The sequence below is a fragment of the Pinus tabuliformis genome, chromosome J (genome assembly GCF_031772625.1).
Source record: "Pinus tabuliformis cultivar Carrire ecotype Pingquan chromosome J, CPIR1, whole genome shotgun sequence".
Taxonomy (NCBI): Eukaryota; Viridiplantae; Streptophyta; class Pinopsida; order Pinales; family Pinaceae; genus Pinus; species Pinus tabuliformis.
The window spans coordinates 622,654,847-622,672,926 of record NC_142295.1 but is presented as its reverse complement, the minus strand read 5'-3'; the positions used below and the strand labels follow the sequence as shown (position 1 = coordinate 622,672,926).

General features: G+C 42.6%; 1 protein-coding gene across 1 annotated transcript in view; it reads right to left on the bottom strand.

The window, feature by feature from the left end:
- The window catches only part of LOC149228493 (6-phosphofructo-2-kinase/fructose-2,6-bisphosphatase-like), a 149,665-nt gene that overhangs the window by 79,498 nt on the left and 52,087 nt on the right, over positions 1-18,080 (bottom strand). The window contains exons 4-5 of the mRNA XM_089380792.1: positions 6,298-6,399; positions 5,889-5,951 (exon numbers count right to left, since the gene is read on the bottom strand). Coding sequence (XP_089236918.1) covers positions 5,889-5,951; positions 6,298-6,399 — 165 coding nt within the window. The remainder of the gene's footprint in view (positions 1-5,888; positions 5,952-6,297; positions 6,400-18,080) is intronic.

The window sequence follows — 18,080 nt, the reverse complement described above, 5'->3', positions numbered from 1 at the left end:
ATGACATGAAATTAATTCAAAGTTCAAGCAAGGCTATAAAAGCCCTAATCTCCCTCCATCAAGCCTCATTGTGCATTCAAGTGATAGAGCAATTGTTTCCAAGAGAGTTTGAGCGAATTGTGTGAGTTGGGAAGACGCGCGACCCGTTGGAGGCACGCAACCTGTCAGGCGCCCTGTGCCAGTGTTAAGTTATAACGCGCGCGACCCGTTGAAGGCGCGCGACCTGTTGGGTGAGGCGCGCGACCCATCAGCACTCTCTCTGCCAAAACCGCCAGCAAACTTGCCAAGGAACCACAAATTGCCAAATTTTGCAAGGTAGGCCCTCCATCATAAAAAATTATTGCTTGCTACAGTTCAAGATGGTCATGATTGTATTTGCAAAAGTCTCCATTAGCAAGTGAAAGTCTCCATTGTGCTTTTGGTTTGAAGTTGTCAAATTGCTAGGGTTTTATATGCTGTTTTGAGGTATCCCATTGTTCTCATTTTTTTTTTTTCATCTCCCATTTCATATTCCTTATCATTCTATGTAAATTTCCCTTCCAAATATGTGAAGAGCCTTAAACCCTACTCCTCTTCCCAAGAAATCAAAAAATTACACCCTAACCCTACCTCTCATAATATCCTTGTAAATCAAATTGTATAATGATGTATATGCAATAATTCTTCCCCTAAACTCCCTGTTTTATTATTATTCCCGTTTTCCCTTTAAAGTATCCCTCCCCTAACATTTCCCTCGTGCTCCTTGTCCCCTTGAAACAGCATTCTAATCAGCAGTTTACAAAGCAGAAACAGCAGTATATTTCAGCCACTTTGCTCCTAAAACAATGTCAGAAACCGAAACCAATTATGCGCAAAGTGATGACCATGCGTCAGCTTCAGAGTTTGAGGTACAGAGGAGGCCTCACAAGGGTGGAAAGGGCGGTCATCATAGGAGAGAGGAGCCCACCTCTTTGACCGATTTGCAGGCTTGTCCAATGGCAGTGTCATGCTTCCGTTATATGTCTTGCTATGAGTTTTGCGAGAAGATCTCTCGGATTCAGCATCACAGGGAGTTGGCTCGCTTATTTGTTTTGCATTTGCATCATGGACATGTGAACCTTGCCGGGGTGGATTTTACATTGACACCCGAGATGATTGCTCAAGCCACAGGGATACCTAATGTCGAGGAGGTGTGGAATAAGCGCAAGATGTTGGACAGTGTTCAGTATGAGCCTTTCATTAGACCTGCATTCATGAGACACTTGACAGGTGTATTTCCCTTCAGATTTCTGAGGAGTGAGTATGCCCCCATGATGAGGCTTATCATGCTCTATTTCACCTGTGAGGGCAGATTTTCACAGGTATATTTGTACTATATTCGCCTGTTGATGCATTTCACACGGGTACGGATGATGAACATCCCTGTTTTCTTGTGCCGGAACATTGAGAGGATGGTGCCCTTGATGCAGAGGAAGAGCCCAGCACAGCAGTATAGGAGCCTCTATCATTATGGTTTGATTCAGCTTGTGGTCATACATCAGTTGGCTCAGCAGGGCATCCCATGGGAGGAGTTTATCTCTCGTGAGCTTTTCACAGCACCACCACCACCACATCCTGAGGTTGTTCACGAGGAGGGAGGACCATCACAGCAGCATGACATCCCCATGACTAGATATGTCAGCTCTTCTCCATTGGTCACTTATCAGAGAGGCCAAAGGGCCTTATTTGCAGCAGCTCGGCGAGTATTTTCTCCACAGCAGGTGGAAGGGGTCTCGCCTTCTTCATCAGCTCAGCGAGTGCTATCTCCACATCAGGTGGAAGGGGCCTCGCCTTCTTCAGCAGCACAGGCAGCACAGAGGGGCAAGCAACCCATGATCGAGGAGGGAATGACCGGTGATCCCGACATTGATATCATTGATCTTGATACCCGCTCTCCTACCACGGAGCTTCATGAGGTCATTCAGCAAAAGGAGGCCGAGAACCGCTTGTTGCAGCAGAAGTTAGAGATGGCACAGTGGAGGATCACCTATTTAGAGCAGCGCAACAAGCAGTTGGAGGATGAGCAAACTCTTGATGAGTTGTGGAGGATTCGTAGTGACCGTAACTTGAATCGAAGAAGACCTGGTGATTTAGTACCCGTTGAGCGAGAGTCTATGCTTATCCGGCTCAATGCTCATTTGGAGAGGCTGTTGGCCAAGGCCAACCAAGATAAGAAATTGCTTAGAAACATGAAGAATCATTATTGGGCACGGATGCACGTGTGCAAGGCGAAGATGAAAGTGCTCCAAAGGCGGTTGGCCAAAGCACAAAAACGAAGAAAAAGGTCCGACCCCCTCCACATCTTGGTCGAGGCTTCCTTGAAGGAGCATGGCACTAAATAGCTCAGCCCCAGCACAAATTCCAAAAAAAATTGAGCATTTTGGGTCATTTTTGGTTTTTTCAGGCAAAAAAACAGGTTTTGTCCCCTCAACAGGTCTCACCCCCCGCGCGACCCTTTCATTTGGCTACTCCGTTCCGGGAAAACTCAGCATTTCTGGATTTGTCGTGAAAAGTTACACATGCTCACCCATTGCCAAGAGATTTTATGAAGTTTTGGGCCTCCAGAAAGTCAAAAAACAAGCAAAAAATGACTTTCTACCACATTTTTGACACACAGAAAGCAGTCTTGGGAGATTGCAATTTTGGAGGGGTAAATGACCACCAAATTCAGAAATTCCACTTGGGTTGGAAAGTAGACATCCAGACCTTTCCAACAAGCCTACTCTTGCCCCATTTGGACACCTGGAAGTACCCCAAAAGTGCTCTCAAAGGCGCGTGACCCGTTCAGGAATGGCGCGCGACCCATCAGGCAAATTGCTCAGGATTTCAGCCTACAGCTCAGCAAAGCGCAGTTTGACTGGATTTGACTTTCTGGGAGTTGATTTTCATCCTCCTTGCTGTAAATGATGTAATTTTATGATGTTTAGGCACTTATTTATCTCTTCTAGAAGATTCATTCATCAGATAGGTAAAATGTAATGAATGAATTGGTTTCCTAGCTTATAGAGGCAAGTTGTTTTGATTGCCTAGTTTTCAGTGCTTAGTTTAGAATTGGTTGAAACAGCTCCTAGGAGGATGAGCTCGACCCCTAGAGGCAAGGAAAGGTGTTAGCTTGCCTATATTATGTATTTTCTTAGTCATTTTCAGGGGTTGGAGAGGTTGGACTTTTGAGGGAGAAGCGCTTATTGCATTATTCACTATATCTCTGCAATTTTTGGCAAAGGAAGACCAGGGTTTTGCAGTCCTTTTTGAGATTCTTGTGGTCACATGTATTGATGGTGTGTTTCTCTTTGTACTTGTAAGTGTGTTATGTGAATCATTTCCTTACTTTTCCTTCTGCAAATTAGGCAAATGAAGTGTTAAAGTAGAATTCATCACTGTCGTGCTCTGCTTTTAAGTTTGCTTAATATCAATGTTTTCAATTGTTTAAGGGGAATTCAAGGTTATTGCTTGCTCTCCTTAACTCCTCACCAGTCATTCTCATCCATCCATCTCTATCAAAGGCATCAATACTGTTTCCTACCTCGCCCCAAAGAACTCCCTGCGAAAACTGTGTCCAATCCCCGCACTCGAAATTGCCATTCCCCAATTTTCCACCAAAACTTAAAAAATCCCAAATTTAAACTTCTTGATCAGTTTACTAGCCTAAAATCAGTGTTTTCCTATTGGTCATCTCGCCCATTGAAGATCTTTATTGAGATAGACCGGAGAGAGCCCTCTCCTGCCCCGTAGGGCTAGCTACGAGGCTAAGTGGTTTGATGTTGCCTTGAAGTTTACCTTTCTCAGCCTGAGGTGAAATTTCAAGCGCTAACACGCATGAAACGAAAGGGGTTCCTCACTGGAACAGATGCTCCGAACACAACAGAGCAGTCCTCTCGACCTGAAAGCAGTCAGAAACAGCAGATCTAGGAAACAGCAGTCAGATGCAGTTCTACCGGCTTCAGATTTGGATCACCAACGGACGCGGCCCTCAAATAGCTCTGATACCATGTAGGAATTTACAGGGTAAGTTCCTCAGAAAGAACACCAAAAGGACACCGCTCACAACCAGATCACAGATCAATACACCAGTATTTTTGACGTGGTTAAAACCCTCAAAGAGGGAAACAGTCCACGGCCTGAGCCAACGCGGCCACTTCAGGCAATTTATTAATCAAAGAATGAAAATTTACATAAGCTTCTCTCATGCACGGATTACCCTACAAATGACCCTCCATGCGCTTTAAATAGAATTCATGGACCAATCGGGTGTCAAGCCACGGATCAAGTGTCGATAATACCGAGGAGAGAATGAACCGTCGGATCACTACATATCATGACCGTCGGATTGTAAGTTACAAAATGTACAACGGTAAAGAAACACACTTTACCTAACTCTATACCTAACTCTACACTAGACCAAGTTGTACTTAACTATTTCCTATGTGTCGGAATATCCTAACATCCCCCCTTAAGAACAACTTGGGATAGGATTGAAGGATTTACAAATATGACACAATAGGAGAAGGAAGGAGGCACTAACACATCGATCAGACACTATCCCTTTTGTGAAAAAAAGAGGGTGTACTACTATGGGTCATTGACACGTAGTGGTCAACAAGACCTAAATATGAAGCAGGTGTGAGGGAAGAATGGACCAAAACAGTAGAGAAGGATGTGAGGAAAGCCATAACAACTTAAAAATAGTCAAACAAAATGTAGAGAATAAAAAATTTCACAACACTGCAAAAAAACAACAATTCACCCAGATGACGAGTTTTGAGTGCATTTAGGCAGAGAGAATAGGCCCAAAACAATTCTCTATATAACAAATACAAATTGTTATGAAAATGCGACTCTTCACAATAAGATATTTTATACACCTCAGACAGATGTTGGTTGAGAAAGGGCTATATATATATATATTAATTAATAATTTTTTGGTATTAGGATCTTTTATTGTTCTGTAATCTGTATTAATGAAGGGATCCACTTGATACATTGTAACTACAAACGAACTTCCAAATATATAAATCTGCCTCATTATATGTGATACACCCCTTGGCATTAAAAAATGTACAAATTTCTAGTGATAGTGATTTTGTACTATTATCACAATGAAATGCCTTTTATTAGAGATGGATATGCACAAGGACCTATGTAGAGCATTACATTCCCATGTGAATACATTTTTCCCCACACAATCCTTTGTCGAACGTGATTGCAGGCAATAATCTAATAAAATTTAGATTATTTAGATTTCACCCAGTAAACATGTTCACAAACATACTTCCTTGAACGTGTAGTGTTACCCAACCCAAGAAAATATCTTTAGATCATAATACCATCGAGAATGTAGCAAAAGTCCTTTCAAATATTTTCAACAGTCCCACAAAAATCTGCAGGGTGCCCTTCACTTCTGTACCCTGTGTTAAACTATAGTGTTCATCCTGTAATAATTCAACCACAAAGGGAATGTTGAAATAATGGACTCTGATACCAAAGAAAATACCCCATAAATTCACATGCTTCAACCAGGTTAAAAATTGAATGATATGCCTTATGGAATCAATCTCCAATTTTAATGTAGGTCGCTTACAATTAATTATCACATTCAAATCAACCATCATGATAAATTTCTCTAATACATGACAATTTAGCACAATATATTATAAATAACTAATAATAACGAAGATAATTATATTATGACATTTGATATACTAAAAGCCATCCAAAGGCTGCATACAATGTAACTACATATTCATAAATTTGCACTGAAAAAAGGAAAGTATATGCAATGAAAGATGCTACAAACCAAATAATTCTCAATTTAATCAATGGCCATTCTGTGCCAATAATGTGCAGATATAGCAACATTATCTAGTACTGACCTTTGGGAATCCACCGATATGGCGCGCTGTCAATATTGTTCTTTGCAAAGTGCTTGTCCATATCTACAAAACGTCAACATATACAGAAATTTGTTTTCGACTTGCTACAACTTAGTCATCTTTACCACCATAAACATGCATACAGTGAGACTCGAGACAAGAATGTATATAACACAAAATGAAGATCAGTTCCATGACTAAAACCTAATCATACAAAGATGATTCACTGATCACCTTAGCAAATCCTTGAGGAGTTTCAGCATATATTCTAACAAATTTGTCCATTTGCCAAAATAATAGCCCTTATTACTACAGTTAAAAACATTCCTCTCATAAAAGTGAAAACCTTGAGTTTTGCAGTAATGCATGGGAAAGGTAAACACTAATATAGAGTTCTCTAGAAACTCACAGAAGCAGTACGCTCAGATCTTAGTCTCTTGTTAACAAAATCAGCCAATTTCTTTGCATAGTGTTCCCCATCTTCACTGCAAAATGAATTGAATCCCAGGATCTTTTATTCCAATAAGAAAACACTTCTAAAACAATGAGAAGATCATAAAAGAGTCATATAGTTGTTAATCACATGAGGCTTGTGTAATACAATACATCAAGGAAAACAGCAATGTATTGAAAAAGATGGCATTTCATCCAACAGAATTTTCCTAAATCTGCATATTTTAAAGGTTTTAAACGATTTATCACCCGATCTCTTGCCACTAGAAGTAACTTGGCATAATTTAAGCAGAAAAACTAAACCAGTGATGGGAAAATATAGACATGTATTTTATTACACCAGTAAATCTATACTGTGTTTGTATCCAGAAATTATCCTTTTCTCATCAGATGTACTTAGACAAAATCTTTCTTGCATAACAAGTAGGGGAATGAAGTAGACATCGAAATGCAAAAAAATGGTTACAACAGAAGCTGGGCGCAACGTGAGTCCTCTCCTTCCTGTAATGTCCCCATTTTCACTTTCCCTTATAATGCGGCTAGGATGGATTTCCACAGTTGGTGACACCTTAGTCATGGGAGCGAGATCTCCTTATCAGTGGGCCCGAAAGGTTTTGGAGGACTTTTATGGGTCCAACAAAGTTCACTTGGCATATTTCATCATCAGGGTCAATTCCGCATAGCTTATCCCTGGTTCCGCTGCATTCCAACAATTCCCGTAAAACGGGGTTATTATTGAGCCTATCTTAATCAAATACGCTTATGGCACCATTTTGGAAGGAATATTTGATGAAACACCTTAGTGTAATAGCGTGTTGGAACCAGATCGAAGAGATCTACAGGATGGGATGGTGAAAAGTGACTTTCAATGGCCGGGGAGATCGTAGAGGTGAATTTGTCATTTTCCTAAATTAAAAGAGACTGTAATTAGTCACTAATTAAATAAAAAATGGGAAAATGCTTAATTGAATAAAAAACCCAGAAGGGGAAAAGTGACTTAAGTAAAATAAACTAAAAATCACTTAAATCAAGTAAAGGGGAGAATCTTCTAAAGTAGAAATAAAATAATAAAATAAAGTGCTTCTAGAAGGTTGGAGAGGGGTCCATTAGATCTATAAAGGGAGGGGAAGAAAATCATTTGGGACATCTTGGAGCTGAATATTTTTCTATTCGTAAGGGTTGGTGAACTTGGTTGTCAGCTTCAGTGGCCCCAGGACGAAAACACTTGGGTATTTCGAAGAGAGTGGACGAAAACCCATCCCATCCCTAGGTGAATTCATCCCGAGTTTACAAGTGCACTTATATTGTTTCTAGTTTCAATTTTGGAGGCCAACATCAACATTGTAGCATATATTTTGGGTGGCCATTATCTCAGCTATTTCCAACTATTCTGTATTGGCATATATTCTTATTAATATAATAAAGTTCAGTTCAGATATTGTTACAACATTTCCAATTGATTCTCATGTTACAATATTTTTATGAAATTGTCGTGTATTTCTGGGTTTATTATAAATCTGAATTAATTACTGGCAATATTTTCTACAAATTTTACGATGTTTTTGAATGTATTTCCTAGTGCAATATTGTTGAGTTAAAACCCTCGTGATTTTAATGAAAATATCCATTTGGGATATTACAATTCCAATGTGCCTAAGGAAACTTGTATCGACATTCGCGAAAGTCTTTGGATGTAACCCTCCTCAAAGTCCATTGATAAGTGAGAAGAGGAATTCAATTAGGAGCTGCCTTTCTTGTTGATACCAATGAAGATCCATTGCTTGCAGAGAAATGGAACTTGGCAAGTTTGATGGATTTGAGGGATAATCATGTTGGAATTTTTAAATGAAAAGACATTGCACGCAGAAATTTATTGTGCAATAGTGTTAAAATTGGCAACTAGGGCCAAACTCCATGTGGTTCATCTTATTTATGGCAGCTGATATTTTTCTTGGATCCCTCTCATCGAGAGGTGTAGGATTGATCTAAAGATCATCCAATTCCGATAAGTATTCATGGAGTTATGAATTTATTTATGTTATAAGACAATTCGTCAAGGTCGGCCGGCAACCAAATAAACCCCACATGTGCTCAACGCTTTACTATAAAAGGAGATGACTTGAGAGTCATTTCACACACACTTCTATCTTGATTTCTCTCCACTTGTCTTGGGTTTTAGTGGAAAAGAAATCTAGGAGTGGAAGCCCTAGATGTTGGAAAAAAAGAGGTTTCCCTAGCCGCAGCTAAGAAGGCAGCCCTAATGCAGTCCTAGAAGGCAGCCCCAATGCAGTCCTAGAAGGCAGCCCTAATACTATCCTAAAGCAGCCCTAACACAGTCCTAGAAGGCAGCCCTAATGCAGTCCTAGAAGGCAGCCCTAATGCTATCCTAAGGCAGCCCTAACATGGTCCTAGAAGGCAGCCATAACGCTGTCCTAACCTAGAGGACACAGTCATGAAGAGATGCCCTATCCTCTACATTGTCTCAAGGGTATCCTAGCCGTTGTTAAGATGAAGAGAGACGTTGTCCTAAACATACCTATGGTACCCTAGCCGCGGCCTAATGCGGCTGAAAAGGAGGACTGTTTTAAGGCCTAAAACAAGGCACCAAGCTATTGGAAGGAGGCCGAGGGTAGGCTGAGTTGAAGAAGGGTTGTTTGGGGCAGTGAAAAGGTGGGCTGTAGGTGACAGCGTGGGACTGTGGTAGGCTGCAGTACTAACGACCTCAAGACAGGAGCGGCATGGCAAGCATGGACAACATGACTATTAGGGACAGTAGTTACAACAATATAACTAGGCAGCAGTGGCAAGCATGGAGTTGCAAGGGACAGCTGCATAGTAAATGGGACAGCAAAGGAATGCTAAGGCAAACATGGGACAGTAGCAAGCATGGACAGCATGGCAAGTATGGACAACATGGCAAGCATGGACAGCATGGCAAGCATGGTGCTGCAAGCACATGAGACATGCTATATGACAACATGGTTCAGCATACCACATGGGACAGCAGTGTGGCAACATGATGCAGCTATGGCACATGGAACAATTGTTGCAGCACGGTGCAACAATGGCACATGGGACAGCAGTGGCAGCATTAGGTGTAGCAGTATGATGTGTGCAACATGGTCATGAGGTCCAGCTTAGTGATGAAGGGTGCAGCATGGTGCAACATGGTGAGGTGCAGCATGATGACGAGGTGCAGCACAATGATAGGTGAAGAAGTCACCTTGGAGAATCAGTTGAAGCAGCATGTCTTCAACTGAGTTCAGCTATCTCATGTATCATCTTCTTAGAGATGATCTATGCTCTTATTTAGATAAGTCAAAGTGTTGACTTCTGTTGTAATTGTACTATCTCTCTCTCTCTTCTGAACTATTGAAGAACATATAAGAAGAATTGATCAAGGGTTTCCCCACATTGGTATTTGTCCCTGGCTAGCACCACATCTTGTGTCCTCTTGTCTTGGCTTGTCTTCTACGATCTATATTTATGTTCTATCTGCAATTTACATTAATGCTGATGAGATTGCTAATCTAGAAAAGATATTGAGCTAACTATGAAAATTGAAATAAATTGCTCTAAGCACAGAACATACCTAAAATTAACATGGTATCAGAGCTGAGGTGAAGACAAAGCCCAAGCAAGAGTGAAAGAGCAATCATTGAAGATAGTTGGGAAAGGACAAAAGGATCAATGGATTCCTCATCCCTCTTCAAATTCACCAAGGGTGAAGTCGAAGCAGAGAATATTATCCAAGTGGCACAGCGGAAGCTTCTGATGGCCTACCTAAAGATCACTTCAAAGGGAAGTCCAGATCTAAGGGTGGAAGGAAAGGCAGATGCCTAGTTTGTAATAAGTTCAACCATTATGCAAAGGAGTGTCTGAATGGTAGGGACACATCACTTGATGATGATAACAATCATTCCAGGGACATCTTCAATAATCAAAGGAATGATAGGTAATATAGGTCATCAAGGAAATGGTCGACTCTTCAAAGAAAGCAAGGAACTCCATGTATGAAGAATCAAATTTTGTCTTTGGTAAGATAAAACAACATTATCTTATGTTGACCCTCTCCTCCATACTCTTTGGGAATCTGGCTTATTGATTGTAGTGCTTCAAGGCACTTCAACGAATAGAAGGGTGCTCTCTCTAATTTGGTAGAGACAGAAACAATCGTGGGATTACACTTGGAGTCGATGCCACCTATCCCAGAAAGGGTGTAGGGAATGTTACCCCTCAATTGAATGAGGGTAACTTGATTCATTTACAAGAATCTCTTTTATGTGCCTAATCGCAAGAAGAACCTGGTGTCCATTTCGACAATGGAAATCAAAGGTTTCAGGGTGGCATTCATCGATGGAAAGGTACGTGTTTGAAAATAGAATTTTCAAAGATGCTTTTACTCATGGGTTTAGGGTTGGCAATTTGTATCAAGTTGTAGGATGGTCCATTGGGGATCATGTCAGTTGACATCTCTCATCTATAGCACCGAAGGTCTACTTATTATAGGACCTTACCCGATGTGAGTCAGATGGCGACTGGGATGCCTAAATTCAAAAAGTACATGAAGGTACATGTCTGAGATGTACCAGATGAAAATTTTATAAGGGGATCGTTCCCCTCATGTAGCAGGCCCACAGTTTTGGAACAACTCGAGGGGTTGGAGATTCATGATCGGGAATCTCATGTATGCAGGTGGAAGAAATCCCTTTATGGCTTGAAGCAAAACACCCCAGGCGTAGTATGAGAGGATCGATAGTTGTTTGATGAAGCTGAGATTCACTAGGAGTGAAGCCAATCCAAACCATTGTTTGAAGGTTGTGGATGATAGACCTATCATACCGGCACCTTCTGAGGACGACCTCTCTCTGACAGGTGCAGACCCTCTCATTTGCAGAACTAAGAGGGAGTTGGATTTCGGATTTGGAATGGTGAACTGCAAGCCTGTGACTACCTCAATGGAGCTTAACTTTCAGAAGTTATGTGGTCGTGATGCCAGACCAGATTTGGGAAATGCCTTTGAGTTTCACAAACTCATACTAGTGTTGATGTTCTTGGTGAACTTCCGTCCGAACATATGTTTTGCAGTTAGCATGATGAGCTCATATATGGTTGAGCCTCACTGGATTGGTGCTAAGAATCTTCTGAGATATCTTCAGGGCACAATCTCTCATGGATTGAGATACACTGCCGGAAATGTGAAGCTGCATGATTATTCTAATACTAACTAGGCAGACAGTGTAGAGGATCGCAAGAGCACTTCTGAGTGTTGGTTGACTTTGGGTTCTGTTTGATATACTGGATAAGCAGGAAGCAGAAGACGGTTGCTTTGAGCACCGCTGAGACCGAATACATAGCTACGAGTATGATCTCATGTGAAGCTGCCTGGTTGTGGAAGCTCTTCAGGGAGCTGTTTGTACACATGATGGATACCACCGTGATCTTCTGTGTCAACCAGGGGGGGATTTGATTGTTGAGGAATCTCGTATTCTATGATTGCTCCAGCATATATACATTAGATACTACCTTATCTGGGATATGGTACTTCAATGAGTGAGGAGGCTCCATCGCATTGAGACTGATGTACAGGTCACAGACATTCTGTCAAAGCCCTGGGGAAGGGTCAAATTTGTGACTTTCCCTAACGACTTGGAGCCGTTGAGAGACCCTCTTATGAGGATCCTGCATGATGCATGCATTGAGCTCTGGGAGCTCCGGGGGGCTTGGGGTACTTCTTGGAGCAACAAGCGACCATAGGGCAACTCACCCTCCCCTAATGGCGCGCTATATATAGGGTGAATGGCTCAACCTTCCCCAGTGATACCCGTGGCGACTTAGGGACAGGATGAGTGGTTCTCCTGTTGAGGCATCCTACCCATGCAGTCTTGGACTCATGGGAAGTACCTCTGATCTGGCCAATGAGCAGGGAAATGGGGTTAGGGACCATAGTAGTACTATCGATGGACGCATCATTGTACCTATCGTACTCCCTATGTTAGGATGACCTCCATTGATCTGGGATCAATGAAAACTGATCTGGGATCAGTATGAGTGGTTTGAGAGACTCTCTTGTTATATTTATCTGGGATCAATAAAACTGACTTCGGGTCAGTAAGAGTGATAAGACCCACTCCCTTGGAACTAATCTGGGATCAGTAAGAGTGGTACGACACACTCTCTTCATATGGAACTGAATTCGGTTCAGTAGAGAATGGTATAAGACATTCTCGATCAATTCTTCTTCTTCATGGTTCAACATAACAGAGCAAAACAGAGCTCAGCAGAGCAGAGCAAAACAGAGCTCAGCAGAGCATAGCAAAGTAGAGCAAAGTAGAGCAATGCAGGGCACTAATGGCAGAGATAGTACAATCGAACAGATGGATCAACAGATGGAGTTCTCCCTAGTTGAGAGGGAGTGTTAAAATTGGCAACTAGGGCCAAACTCCATGTGGGTCATCTTATTTATGGCAGCTGATATTTTTCTTGGATCCCTCTCATCGAGAGGTGTAGGATTGATCTAAAGTTCATGTTGATTTGGGGTAGCATCGGATGTGCTCTAGCCACGAAATTTGGTGGAGAGGCTAAGGCACATGAGATCTCCAATACCCAGAAAGGGTTTGGGAAGATTCTAAACAGTTTGGGAGATATTAAAATAATTAATATTTTTAATGGAGTACAAAAGTCATTAATAATTTATATTAATGTGAATTAATATAAAACTGTGTTAGAATGGTCCAAAAGTCATGGATCAAGCCAAATGTAATCTTAGTCGTTCATTAGGGACTTAATCTCGGCCGTTGATCTGTCAACGAGAAAAGTATAAGAGGAGGCTTGAGGGTCACTTGGAGAACACACCGAGTTGATCAAGATTTCGACTTTCTGGGGTAGGGTTTGCTGAGGAAGTGGAGAGAGTGATTAGAGTTGCAGCTAAGGGGCAGTGAATATAGAAGTAGAGCGGCAGAGATAGTGTCGGGAGGATCAGCGCAGCAGCAGGGAAACCTGACGCAGAGGGCAGAAGCCAGAACTGCCGGGAACAGCCGGAACTACTGGAACAGCTGGGAAAGTTGACAGAAAGGGCAGAAGTCGGAACTGTCGAGAAGCGTCAGAACATCGGGGAAAGCTGACACAGAGGGCAGAAGCCGGAACTGTCGGGAACAGCCGAAACTGCCGGAACAACTGACGCAGAGGGCAGAAGAGGCTGACGCTGGGGTTTTTCGTGGGGCAAATTGGAGCTGAGGAGTTGCCGGAGTGTTTATCCGGGGTTTCAGCCGGAGCATCTGTCTTTGAAGGAGCCCCGAAGAGGAGTAGCAGTACTAGTGATGTCAGTAAAGACGGATGCGGATGGCGCGACAGAGGGAGCTGCAATGCAGGACTCCCAGGACAGCGCGAGGCTAGAAGGCTACAACAGTGCGAGAGCCACGGGAGTGTTGCACCAGTGCAGGATGGCACAGAGAGGTGCGCAACGGTGCGAGATGCAAGGAGTTGTTGCAGCAACATAGAGGTCAAAGAGGGAGCACTTGTTAGCGACAGAGGGAGCTTCAGCGTCGGCAGTGTCTCTAGCCTAATAGAGATGTCAGAGTTGGGAGATCAGTTACTTACTTCTCAGTAACTGAGTTGCAGTGCAGCAATTAGCAGTGGCGGTGCTATGGGCAGCACGATGCAGCATGATGAGAGGGGATGCAGTGCAAACGCAACAGTGGCAATGGCAGGGCCATGGGCAGCAGCACGGATGTAGAGGGAGTTGTCGTACAGATGCAGCAGTACAGATGATGGGCAGCAGGCCTAGCATCAGGGACCGATGCCGGATGATCAGAGTAATACTCAGTGAGGAGTATTGCTAGAGCACAGTCCTCGCTAAGAGGGAGTGTTGATTTGGGGTAGCATCGGATGTGCTCTAGCCACGAAATTTGGTGGAGAGGCTAAGGCACATGAGATCTCCAATACCCAAAAAGGGTTTGGGCAGATTCTAAACAGTTTGGGAGATATTAAAATAATTAATATTTTTAATGGAGTACAAAAGTCATTAATAATTTATATCAATGTGAATGAATATAAAACAGTGTTAGAACGTTCCACAAGTGATTGGTCAAGCCAGATATAATCTTAGCCGTTGATTAGGGACTTAAACTCGGTCATTGATCTGTCAACAAGAAAAGTATAAGAGGAGGCTTGAGGGTCACTTGGAGAACACATCGAGTTGATCATGATTTCAACTTTCTGGGGCAGGGTTTGCTGAGGAAGTCGAGAGAGTGATCAGAGTTGCAGCTGAGGGGCAGTGAATACAGAAGCATAGAGGCAGAGATAGTGTCGGGAGGATCAATGTAGGAACCAAGAAAGCTGACGCAGAGGGCAGAAGCCGGAACTGCCGGGAACAGACGGAACTATCGGGAACTGCCGAAACAGTTGGGAAAGCTGACGCAGAGGGCAGAAGCCAGAATTGTCGGGAAAAGCCGAAAATGTCGGGAACCGTCGGAATAGCCAGGAAAGCTGACGCAGAGGGCAGAAGCCGGAACTGCCGAAATTGTTGACGCAAAGGGTAGAAGAGGCTGACGCAGTCCCTAGAGGCTGACACTGGGGTATTTCGTGGGGCTGATTGGCATTGAGGAGCTGCGAAGTGTTTATCCGGGGTTTTAGCCGGAGCATCTATCTCCAAAGGAGAGGTACTACTGCCGAGATTATTCTCTGTTGGGTGAGCCGGTTTTGGCACCTAGATTATATTCAGAAACTGCATAATAATAAAACCCTCAGATAGCTGCACCAGTTTTGCCGCATTGGGTTTTTCCAAGGACATTGGTCCAAAAACAACAGTGTCACTTGTGTGCTTGTTTTGTTTCCTTCAGTTGATGATCTGTAATGTGTTGAGCATGTACTTGTATTTATTTCCAGTATTTACATGGTAAATAACTTGTTAATTAACAGAACAAGTAGGTAGGAATAAATCAGAAAGTACATGAAGGGTTTCTAATGGGTTAGACTTAGAAATTCCAACAGATCATCCGATTCCGATAAGTATTCATGGAGTTATAAATTTATTTGTGTTATAAGACAGTTTGTCAAGGTCAGCCAGCAACCAAATAAACCCCACATGTGCTCAACGCTTTAGTATAAAAGGAGACGAATTGAGAGTCATTTCACACACACTTATACCTTGATTTCTCTCCACTTGTCTTGGGTTTTAGTGAAAGAGAAATCTAGGAGTGGAAACCCTAGATGTTGGAGGAAAAGAGGTTGCCCTAGCCGCAGCTAAGAAGGCATCCCTAACGCAATCCTAGAAGGCATCCCTAATGCTATCCTAAGGCAACCCTACCACAGTCCTAGAAGGCAGCCCTAACGCTGCCCTAACCCAGAGGACGCAGTCATGAAGAGATGCCCTATCCTCTACGATGTCTCAAGGGTATCCTAGCCATTGTTAAGATGAAGATAGACGTTGTCCTAAACATACCTATGGTGCCCTAGCCGCAGGCATATGGTGCCCTAGCCGCAAGCATATGGTGCCCTAGACGCGGGCCTAATGCGGCTGAAAAAGGAGGACTGTTTTAAGGCCTAAAACAAGGCACCAAGCTACTGGAAGGAGGCCGAGGGTAGGCCGAGTTGAAGAAGGGTTGTTTGGGGCAGTGAAAAGGTGGGTTGTAGGTGGCAGTGTAGGACTATGGTACGCCGTAGTCCTAACCACCTCAAGGCAGGGACAGCATGGCAAGTATGGACAACATGACTATTAGGGACACTAGCTACAGCAATATAACTAGGCAGCAGTGGCAAGCATGGAGCTACAAGGGACAACTGCATAGTAAATGGGACAGCAAAGGAATGCTAAGGAAAACATGGGACAGTGACAAGCATGGAAAACATGGCAAGCATGGACAACAGCAAGCATGGACAGCATGGCAAGCATGGTGTTGCAAGCACATGAGACATGCTGTATGACAACATGGTTCAGCATACCACATGGGACAGCAGTGTGGCAACATGATGCAGCTATGGCACATGGGACAACTGTGGCAGCATGGTGCAACAATGGCACATGAGACAGCAGTGGCAGCATCAGGTGCAGCAATATGATGTGTGCAGCATGGTCATCAGGTCCAGCTTAGTGATGAAGGGTGCAACATGGTGCAGCATAGTGAGGTGCAGCATGATGACAAGGTGCATCACAATGATAGGTGAAGGAGTCACCTTGGAGAATCAGTTGAAGCAGCATGTCTTCAACTGAGTTCAGCTATCTCGTGTATCATCTTCTTAGAGATGATCTATGCTCTTATTTAGATAAGTCAAAGTGTTGACTTTTGTTGTAATTGTACTATCTCTCTCTCTCTTTTGAACTATTGAAGAACATATAAGAAGAATTGATCAAGGGTTTCCCCACATTGGGGTTTGTCCCTAGCTAGCACCACATCTTGTGTCCTCTTGTCTTGGCTTGTCTTCTGCGGTCTATATTTATGTTCTATCTGCAATTTACCTTAATGCTGATGTGATTGCTGATCTGGAAAATATATTGAGCTAGCTGTGAAAATTGAAATAAATTTCTCTAAGCACAGAACATACCTAAAATTAACAAATAGAGAAAGTCACAAAAGCATTGGACAGAGTGTGACAATTTCTACGAAATTTCTATTGCAGCAACTATAGAATTAATTCTTCAAACTATAAAATTAATTATGCAGTTTATTGCCATGACAACAACGAATTAATCACACTGCAATCTTCACAGTTCACAAATTGAATATTGCAGAAAATAAAAACGTTGGAAACAGAGAAATGCTAGTGCACACAAAAATTGTAACACAGTTATTTTGGACAAAAGTCCCAGGAAAAACCCGTTGTGGGAAAATCGGTTGAAACAGCAGAGGGTTTAAACTTTAAATTTTATATTATTATTATGCAGAGAAAATTCTGGGTACAATAAAATGTTGCCAAACCGGCGATTCTACCTAAGAGAAATACTGGCAAAAATATACTGAGGGTTTTTACCTCTCTCTGAGCAATCCCTGCACCTAACTACATCTGAAAATCAAGTCGTCCACCTGCTCTACGTAGGCCCCGAGTCACCCTAGCGCAATCCCTCACATGCTTGGCCTGGAAATGTTGCCAATCTAGTTGTAGCCTATCCTGCCTTCTTTTGACTAGGAAAATGCTTCTTTGTCCCTCTAGAAAATCTTCCTAGCCTCTGGAACTGAAAACGTCCTACCCTTCAGCCAAATCGAACTGCTTTGTTGAAGAAACTACGCGATCCCTATGCTGCTTCCTAGAGAAAATTTCGGCCTCCTCTTTCTAACTCCCTGAAACTGGGAAACTTCCTCCAGATCACTGTTGACCTCTCCTACCACCTGCTACTCGCCTCCTAGCTCAATCTCCATTGTTGAATCACTCTTGCAACTAGGAATTCGAACTGCCTAGGAAATTGAGTATCTGCACTAGTGTGTTCTCCATCTACCCATCAACCTCTTCTTATAATCTCTAGTTGGGACTCCAACGACCATGATTAAAACTTAATAGATGGTTGAGATCATCTCCAAGTTGATCTATGTGAATTTCTAGAGAATTCTCACCTTTCTCAATTAATTATTGTTAATTAATCATTATCCCTAAGTTAGACTTAGGATTTTCCTGAAACCTTTTCTGGGTTATGGAGTCCTAGTGTTTCTTAGCCTCTCTAACAACTAGAGACTAGAACACCATCCGATGCTACAAAAACTAACACAGAGAGAAATGTGGTACAATAGCACAACACTAAGTTCAGAC